The sequence below is a fragment of the Populus euphratica genome, unplaced genomic scaffold (assembly GCF_000495115.2).
Source record: "Populus euphratica unplaced genomic scaffold, PopEup_1.0 scaffold64.1, whole genome shotgun sequence".
Taxonomy (NCBI): Eukaryota; Viridiplantae; Streptophyta; class Magnoliopsida; order Malpighiales; family Salicaceae; genus Populus; species Populus euphratica.
In genome coordinates this window covers 299,767-310,040 of record NW_011499923.1, presented here as the reverse complement: position 1 = coordinate 310,040, position 10,274 = coordinate 299,767, and the positions used below count along the sequence as shown (strand labels likewise).

The following is a 10,274-nucleotide window of genomic DNA, read 5'->3' as shown; positions in this document are numbered from 1 at the left end:
CATCAATAAATCCTTTCATTTATGTGATCGACCTGCATTTAAACTGAATATTTACCACAAATTAAAGGTATCTTGTATTATTAGATATATTATTATAAAACATGCTTTGGTTAAGGAGTTATTGATACTTCAAGTGCAAAATGATGATATAAAACCATGATAAAAATGCACTTTTAAGTACTAATCATTCATCTTATTACTTGTTAATCTAGTTCTATTTAGTCAAACTTTAAATTAAATTAGATAGTGATTGACTTGACATGATATAATTGAATTACGACATGGATGACTCAATTAAAATATGTTTGATTTTTCAATTTTTTTTAAAAAAACTCTTGAAACATGTCATTCTGTATTGATCTGGATCAACTAAGGTTAACCAACCAGTTCGTGACCTAGTCTGAGTTTGGAGTTAAATATTTGCGTTGGTGTTGATCAGCATTAATATCCATAATATCGATGCTAGTACTAGTAGTAACATTAATAATTTTTTAGATGATAATGATTTTGATGAATGTTATAGGAATAATGAGGAAGATAAAGGCAATGCTATCATGTTTAGTTTACATGATATACCAACAAATTATTTATTTTAAGTTTGTTAATTTTTAGTTAATGAAATTATATGGACATAATTATATTGTATTTTTAAGATATTTAAACCATAAATAAATTTTTATTTGAATTATGTATTTTACGGTGTTTGGATATTTGTATTGTTTATTTTATTTTTATTTTAATTATGTTATCTTATTAATTACTACTTGATTGAAATTGTTAATATATAATTAATTAAAATATTTTACTTGTAATTTTATGATTTTACAATTTGAGTTTACAATTCGAGTTTATATTAGATATTTTGTGTCATGTTAAAAAACTATTTAACAACTTTGACTTCAACACATGCACACCATGCACTAACACTATTTCTAGAATTTGTCCTTGACTTCAACACATGCACTAACACTATTTCTAGAATTTGTTTTGCATTTTTCAAGGGTGAAGATATTATTTATTCTCATGCTTTATTATTGATTTAGGGGATTTTTATATTTGAATTTTTTATATAAAAAAATGATCTTTATGTGTAAATGTACTTTTTTATTTAATAAAAAAATTACATTAAAAATTAAAAAAAAAACAATAAGAGAGTGTGTGTGGGTGTGTGTGAAGATTTGTGTGAATTTTATCAAAAGATCGATCCCTTTACATAACCTCAAATGGGTTAAGTCAATTTGATGTTGAAATCTTGTTATTTTTTTCTATAAAATTTTTTTTAATTTGCTTTGTGTAAATTTTATTTAATTTATGTACAATATCATCCTTTCAAACATAACACCCGATATGTTAAAGGTGAGAATTGAACTTAGCTCAAGACTCAAATCATTATCTTAGATTTAGTTATCCTTTTTCTTTTCATGAGAGAATATATATATATATATATATATATATATATATATATATTATTTTAGGAAAACTTTTACTATAGCACAATACGTTTTTATCATTAAAAACAAGCATGTTGCCACTTATCTTAGATAAAATGTATATAATAATAGTTATTTTTTCTATTATATAATCAATCACTTATTTCAAACTTTGAAAACCATTTAGGGTCTCTAATCATCATAAAAGTAGATAATGAATATTTTTTTTATTTTTTTCTTGTATCAATTCTAAACTAAAAAGATTACCATGTTATTCCATTTAATGATGTTTATAATTAAAAACATTAAACATTTAAATTATATGTGATTTGTAAATATCCCATTAAGAAATTTTGGTGTGTATACTCTTGAGATTAGTGGATAAAATAGAATATTGAGTACTCCATTAACAAAAGAAAAATTAAAAAATTAAATTATATAAAAATAAAAAATGAAATAAACCATTTTTAGAATTTAAATCATCAAAATTCTAGGTGTCATATAAATTTATTTAAATTAGTTATTTTATATTAAAAGAAGGTAAAACTAACTACTTTATCACATGAATTATAAGATTTTAATTAGTATAAGAATTGAAAATGATCCAATTTTAATAGTAGAATGGTCCATTATAGTTTTATATATATGTATAGAAGTTGATTTAACCAAATTAATAAAATATAGAATATTTAGTTTTTTTTTAATTTTTATTTTTATTGTGAATTATTTATTGATATGATGATAAACTTATTACCATTAGAATAACAAAGTGTTTTAAAACATTTAAGAAGCAATCTTGATGTTTTTGACATAAAAATCTTATATCTCTCTGAAAGATAAAGGAACAAAATAAGGATAGAGAATGCTAAGATTATCGAATATAATTTATGAATTTGTTTTCCTTTAAATAAACATGTTTATTTTTTAATAATTTTATAACTTTGAACTTGTCATAAAATATAAGAATGATTTGAGGTGTTAACAGCACAACTCTAAATATCTATTAATTACATTGTGTTTTTTTTTTTTTTAAATTATAAAAGAATGCAACACACACACATGTGTGTGTGTATATATATTAAAAAAAATTATAAAAGAATGCAACACACACACACATGTATATATATATATATATATATATATATATAAAAGAATTTTGGTTGACTAGCCTAGCATGTAGGTTTGTTTGGTTATGTTTAAGATTGCAATAATTTTTGCTTTTGAATGTTTTTTAAAAATGTTTTTTTTAATAAATATTAAATTGATAATTTTTTTAGTGTTTTTGATAATTTTAACTCGCTAATATTAAAAATAAAAACAAAAAAAATTATTTTAATATATTTTCAAGTAAAAAATACTTTAAAAAAACATCTTGAATCTAGAGAATTAAGTTCATAAAATTTATATGTTTTTAGATTTTGTATTGAATTAGGAAACTTGAAAAAGTAAAGCAATTTTACTTGTAATATATGATATTAAAATAAAATAAATTAAGGAGGAAAGGAGGCAATAGTTATACATCACGCTCCAAAGAAGGAGAGTAGGAGAGCAAGCACTCCTACTCCGTATTCTTCAAAGTTTAGGGACGGCCTTATGTTCAAAGATAAGGAAAGAGGAATTGAGAGTAAAGTATAAACTAGTCCTCATAGTTTAGTAAAACAGATCGATTAGTCCTCATTCTATCAATTTTATATTATTTAAATTTATTTATAGAAAAATGAAATAAGAAAAGAGATGTAAGTAAGATGAAAAACTTTGACAACAAAGTGTTTTGAAAAAGAAAAGGAAAACAATTAAGAAAACACATTTGTTTTAGGTGAAAGATTTTTTAAGAGAATGCTTTTCATGGTTTCTTTTTTGGTGTTTTTATTGTAAAATATTTCATAAGAAAATTGATAATGTAAAAATATTTCAGTTAATATTTAAACTCAATTTATTTATTGAAAAATATTTTTAACTTATAAAATTACATTAAATATTTAATAAATAATAATTTATTTATAATATTATCCAACTATTTTAATTATTATCACTATAATCTCATAATCAATTTCTTTACCACTAATGCAATTTGATCAGGGGAATTAAAATTAAAAAAAGATTTTAGAAGAGGTTAAAATATAAATTTTAAATTATTTAAAAAGAAGCTTAAAATTTATTTTTTTTACACAGGTTCGGTCTGTTAGCCTTCGTTACTTATTTTTATTATCATTATCTTCGCTACTATCATTATTCAATTTTTATAACTATTTTTATTATTGTTATAACTTGGCTATTATCATAATTATCATATTTATCTTTAACATGCTTATTAAGATACCACAATAAATACATAGTTATCATTATTTTATTATCATTAATTTTTTCAGATCATTACTTATTGTAAAATATTTTTCATGTAAGACAATTTTTATATATTAAATGTTTTACTCAAAACAACCACGTTCTAATGAGGACAATTAACATTGGTTCGGTCAAAAGGACTCATTAATTATTTTTTATATCACAAGGACTAATTAATTATTTTTAATAAACTATAAGGACTAAGTTTACAGTTAACTAAAACGAAAAGAAACTGAAGGGCTACCCTCCAAAAAAATAGAAAAGTAAACTAACCCAAAACCCAACAAACTAAAGTAAGGAGGCAAGAACATCATCAAGACATCAACTTCCTCTCCTTTCACTCAACTCAACCGCTCTCCTCCTCTCCTCTAAGACGAATTAAAGACTCTCTCTCTCTATCTCTCTCTAACGCTTTAATAATTTCAATCACGGGTCAGTTTTTTGAATGCTTCTTTGAGGGTGAGAGAGAGTTTTCGAAGGCCCAAGACCCTGCCTCTCTTTCTTTCTTTCTCTGTTTTCTCTTGGATACACAAACACAGTGGTTTTTAGAAAGAGAGAGAGACTACTGGATCAAGAGGCGAAAGATCAAAACAAATTGTGGGTGTTGATGGGTTTTTGAGAATCTTGTCGGAGAAAGAGCTGTTGGTTTAGTTGTAAAAAGTTGAACAAGACTACTTGAAAAAGGAAACAAGATATGTTTGGTGGGTACTGTGAGTGCTTTTGTTGGAGCAACCAAGATTTTTATGATGATGATTTCTACTTGCCAGACCCTCAACCTTTCTCTTTGCCTTCACCTCTTCCTAAATGGCCTCAAGGTATCAATACTTCCATACACAAGCTACTTTCTTTTCTTTTTCTTTTTTTAAAAACGATGAACTATTTGTTTGACTATGTTTGTCTAGGAAGAGAAATCAACTCTTCATTTCTATTTTTTTGGTTAATTAATTATTGTTTTGGGTGTTAAACTGTTAATTTGATCGGAATATGCTTTGTATATGCCTTACTTTCCCTCAATCTTTTTGGTGATCCTTTCTTCTGATTTTTGACTCAGTTTGTAGGCTTTCATTGTTTCACCAATGGTCGACTTTGTGTGCTAAATGCCTAAACCTTTTGTAAATCTCAGAAGTTTCCTCTCGTTTTTTTTCCTCCTTCCAGTCAGAACTCAGAAGTTTCCCTTTTGTTTTCCTCTCAATTGTTTCTTTTTATATCTAGCCAGTTACATGTATCAAACAATCACCTATCAGCTTGATTACCATGTGAAGGAATGTAATTATACTTAGTCTAAGGTTTATAAGGATTAGAGCTAGAATCGTGATCAGATATTATTATTCTTTTGTTATTATGGATAAGTTTATCTGGCACATGCTCGAACTTGGGTCAAAGCTTTGATAACCTAGAATGCCTTGAAAGTTGAAGCTTGCTCGAAACTCTCAAAACATGGAATTGCTAGATTCTTTTTTTATTTTTTTTATTGAATTAATTATGAATGGATAGCTATTCTTTGTCTAAACTTTATATATATATAAAGAGGTAAGTTGAAGTGTTGTTGCATGTTTTTTCAACTCTTTTAAATTGAAATAAACAATTCTTGTAGGTTTAATCAATGCATAAATTCGTAATTAATATTTACTGCAGCTATGCTAAATATTGTTTTACTCTATATACTTTCTGGAATCTTAGAATATCTGTTTGTAAGTAGAAATGATAACGCATTCATTTTCTCAGGTCAAGGATTCGCTGCTGGAAGGATAAATTTAGGAGAAATAGAAGTCGCCAAGATTACCAAATTTGAGAGTGTTTGGAGCTGTGGTCTACTACGTGGAAAATCAAAAGGGGTCTCATTTTATCGGCCTGTTGGGATCCCTGAAGGTTTTCACTGCCTTGGTTACTATTGTCAGTCCATTGACCAGCCTCTTAGAGGATATGTTCTTGTAGGTTGTGACTCCAATGCCCACAAGCCTGAAGTTGGCCATATCCATGACTCAGAGGTAGACTCTCCTCTTAGAAAGCCGCTTAACTACTCTTTGATTTGGAGTTTGAATTCAGAGAAGACTGGTGGTGGTGGTTACTTTTGGCTGCCAAATCCCCCAGAAGGTTACAAGGCTATGGGCATTGTGGTCACTAACAATCCAGAGGAGCCTAAAGTTGAAGAAGTTAGATGTGTTCGAGCTGATCTTACTGAAAGATGTGAAACCAGCGATCGAATAATTTCCTCGGATTCAAAATCTTCCAATCCATTTGAGGTTTGGAACACAAGACCCCACAGAAGGGGAATGTTTGCTCAAGGTGTTTCTGTTGGGACATTCTACTGCAATGCCTACTTGAGTTCTGATGAGGTACTAACAGATATTGCATGCTTGAAGAATCTTGACCTCTCTCAGCCTGCAATGCCAAATCTGGACCAGGTTCATGCACTCATTAAGCATTATGGCCCTACTGTGTTTTTCCATCCGGACGAGGATTGCTTGCCCTCATCAGTGCAATGGTTCTTCAAAAATGGAGCCCTTCTGTACCAAGATTGCGGGCAGAAGGGTGAACCTATTGATCTTATGGGCTCAAACTTGCCCAGTGGAGGGGAAAATGATGGTGAATTTTGGATAGATTTGCCAGTTGATGATGCTGCCAGAAATGATGTCATAGCAGGAGATTTAGAGAGTGCTGAGCTTTATGTTCATGCAAAGCCAGCATTTGGGGGAACTTTTACTGATATTGCCATGTGGATATTTTGTCCTTTCAATGGACCAGCCACCCTTAAAATTGGTCTTATGACTATACCAATGACCAAGATAGGACAGCATGTGGGTGACTGGGAGCACTACACCCTTCGTGTAAGCAACTTTACTGGAGAACTATGGCAAGTCTTCTTCTCAGAACACAGTGGGGGTCGATGGGTAGATGCTTCAGATTTGGAATTCATTGAAGGTAATAGGCCAGTTGTTTACTCCTCAAAACATGGTCATGCTAGTTTCCCACACCCTGGGACTTACCTTCAAGGATCAACGAAGCTTGGAATTGGAGTGAGAAATGATGTTGCTCGGAGCAAATATTATGTGGATTCGAGCTTAAAGTATCAACTTGTTGCAGCTGAATATCTTGGCGATGGAGTTGTTACAGAACCATGCTGGTTGCAGTATATGAGAGAATGGGGCCCAACCATTGTGTATGATTCGCGATCTGAAATAGATAAGATACTTGATCATCTCCCATTTTTTGTTCGATTTTCAGTGGAGAACCTCGTTGACTTGTTTCCAACAGAGCTTTATGGTGAGGAGGGGCCAACTGGACCGAAGGAAAAATGTAACTGGGTGGGAGATGAAATATGCTAGCCAAGGGCCATACAAAGACTTGTTGGCTTACTAGCCTCCCTGCTATTCTCTGTCTATACTTGTTGATAGAGGGTTCGCACAGGGATAGCGTCTGCATTTGCAGAATGCGTCACCTGTCGACGTTTTCCACAGCACTTCACTATTAGCACGCTTTGCTTGTGACAAAGGCAAGAAAGATTGAGTTTTTGCCTTTAATGTAATGAAGTCCACTCATTACCTTCCAGTGTGTGATTTACCTTCTGATGGCAACATGCTACCTTTAGGGTATTCTTTGTAAAATGTAGAGGCAGCAAAAAATGTGTTGAGGTGCAGCCAGGTTGATCATGGAGTGTCATTTTCCACGAAATGTGAAGAATTTGTCAATCCCTGTGAAAGGGGTCCGGGGAGTGGGGACCAGTAAATTTAGTGATACCGTGCTATGCACTTGTTAGTTATGATTGTGATGGATGTATTTTATCACATTAACCTTGCCATGTCTATGAAAAGAAAGGTTTACCACACTGAAGTTTGAAAAGTACCTCCAACTCAATCACAAGTCACAGTCTAAACTTCACTACAACGGATGAATGTATTTGGGAAGGGAAAGTGTTAAGACTTGTTTTTCGATAGTGTTAGAAATTCGTGGAATATTTTACTAAAATAACTTTCATAACAATTACATCACAAAGGGTCGTGTCATGACCTCAGAGTTACACAGCCCTACTTCTCTCTGGTATAACCAACACTACCACAGGAGTCAAAAACATTAGGCAATGGGCAGGAACGTGGCGACAAACATTGCCTACCAAAAAGAAAGAATTTGAGCTAGCTGCTGCTTCTCTTTAGAAGCAAACTCGATTACATCAAATGTTGAAAACATGAACAGAAACGTGGGGCAGTGTTCTTTAGCTTTCCTTGCAATGACTTTGGAAGTAGCAAGGTAGGAAGTTTCAGATATGGGGGATGCTTGACACAGGCAGCTAGGCTGCTGTTACCAGCCCGTCTAGAGAAAAATGGACCCCATTTGATATGGGTGGTTTTCTCTCAAATTTAGAATCATGAGGGAAACACACTGCACTTCTACCCATCCTAATGATCTCTTATATACTTCCGAAGCCATGTCTTGCACCGAGTTAAAGGTTCTGCTAAACAAGGAGTTGCATGATGAGTATAAAATAGAAATGATCACATGCTTCAAATCAGGTTTTATCTTAGATTTGTTAAATATGGAGTTTTAATTTCCATCAAATGGTCCAGAATAAAAATTAAGCTGAACTGTCATTGACACAGATGTGCGCCAGATAGTTTTCTTTGGTTTTAAATATGGCACCTCTTGTTTTAACTTTTCGTTAAATAGGGTGGGGTTAGAAAGTTTTGAGCACTTCAGGCTGAATTATTTTACTGTTTTTAGCTATTCATCGTTGACTGATAAAAAATGGTCAGAATTGTTGTCTAAATGTTTTGGAGAGGGAGCCAAACTCGCAAGCATTTCTTAGTCACAGTGTAACACAATCAAGGTCTAAAAATAGACTTACACAACCACATTCCCCTTTCATTTCGCTGCATCCCATGAATCTCAACCCAACAAAACTCCTTCAATTGTTTCTCCAATTTCATCCATGATCATTGTGTCCCTTCTATGCTGGCGCAGAGCAAGTTTAGAGAAGAGGCCACCGTTGCTGCCCCCAGCCAACACTAGCCCCACGATCGCCATAGTAATCAAGCAACATGACTTATAATGCGCATCCTTTTCAGCTTTTAGAAATCAATGTCATATCAGGCCAAGATCTGGCTCCTGTATCCAAATCTATGCGTACCTATGCAATAGTTTGGGTGCATCCAGGAAGGAAACTGTCTACCAAGGTTGACCAAAATGGCCACACCAATCCTCAATGGAATGAAAAGTTTGTGTTCCGCGTTGATGAAATATTCATAAATGCTGAAAACTCTTCTATCATGATTGAAGTCTACGCCGCAGCATGGCTACGCGATGTTCAGATTGGATCTGTAAATGTTCTGATAAGCAACCTGTTTCCTTCCCATAACAACAACAACAAAATGCACTTCGTTGCGCTTCAGGTTCGTCGCCCATCAGGACGGCCTCAAGGTATCCTCAACTTGGGGGTGCAGCTGCTGGACACTACAATGCGCAGCATGCCTTTATACACTGAACTTAGTGTGTCTGCAGCAGGCTTCGATGACCTCATTGATGCGAAAACCATCGGTCAAAGCCTTGAAGAAAAGAGTGCAAAGTTGCGTCGCACGCAGAGTGACCAAACTGACCAGACCATCTCTGATAAATCTGGCGTAAAAGAGAGTGGTGTCAGGTCACTTGGTGGCTCGCTGATTAATTCTTCGGTGGTAAAACGAGATAATGGCAATGGCAATGGCAATGGAAATGGAAATGGCAATGGTAGCTTGATCAATGGATCACTTTGCTCCGATGTGGGGCCTTCTGCGTCTGTTGTAGCAGCAGCAATTGCTAAAGGATTAATTAAAACACCAGCAAATGCTGTTCAACACGATACAGATGGCGCAACGAGCTCAGTTGTTGAGGATTGGACCGAAAATGATAGTATCGAAGGCCTAAGAACAAAACTCGAAAGATGGAGAACTGAACTTCCTCCAATTCATGATAGTGATCTTCGGAAGATGCAATCGAAAGGTAAACTTAAGAAGCATAGACGGAGGACAGAAGGTGGAGGGCTGTTTACATGTTTCGGTTTCGGATGTGAAATTTCCATTACCTGGGGTGGGCGTAATAACAAGAAGAAGAATGGCAAGGGAAAAGTCTACCATCTTAGCTCTGTGGACAGTCAATCATATTTATGAGATGATAATGAGAGCGTGTCCATCTCTTCTTAGCCAAAACAAATGTTGGAAATAACTTGAAACAAGTCATGGTGCTAGTAAGGTTTTTTCTAATTGTCCACGCTTGTTATTATATATATTTGCAAACCTGTTTGCTGCAGTGGATAAAGATGAGGATCGCAGCCTATTAGTCTATATATTTGGAAATATCTTTATTGCTGTGTTTTGGCAGGATAGATAATCGCAGCCTGTTGTTGAACTTGAACATCATTTCCAGTTTTCTTTGCTTGGCTTGTTTTGCTTCTCCTAAGAACCCTTGCATGCTCGAGTATAAATTGATTTACAGTGAAAGATTGCTGCATTGTCGAAGAAAGCCTTAATGAGA

General features: G+C 33.0%; 2 protein-coding genes across 6 annotated transcripts in view; one reads left to right on the top strand and one right to left on the bottom strand.

Moving 5' to 3' along the window:
* The window catches only part of SUVR4 (SET-domain containing protein lysine methyltransferase family protein), a 28,709-nt gene extending 27,282 nt beyond the window's left edge, over positions 1 to 1,427 (bottom strand). For all 5 annotated transcript variants that reach the window (XM_011040166.1, XM_011040170.1, XM_011040174.1 and 2 more), the window contains exon 1: positions 1,408 to 1,427. The gene's annotated coding sequence lies outside the window, so the exon portion shown is untranslated. The remainder of the gene's footprint in view (positions 1 to 1,407) is intronic.
* A 2,625-nt stretch (positions 1,428 to 4,052) lies between these two features.
* LOC105135340 (uncharacterized) lies at positions 4,053 to 7,600 on the top strand. Its single transcript, XM_011040165.1, has 2 exons — positions 4,053 to 4,588; positions 5,499 to 7,600. The coding sequence occupies exons 1-2, from the start codon at positions 4,468 to 4,470 to the stop codon at positions 7,097 to 7,099; spliced, it is 1,722 nt and encodes a 573-aa protein (XP_011038467.1). The 5' UTR covers positions 4,053 to 4,467; the 3' UTR covers positions 7,100 to 7,600.
* The last annotated feature ends 2,674 nt before the right edge of the window (positions 7,601 to 10,274 follow it).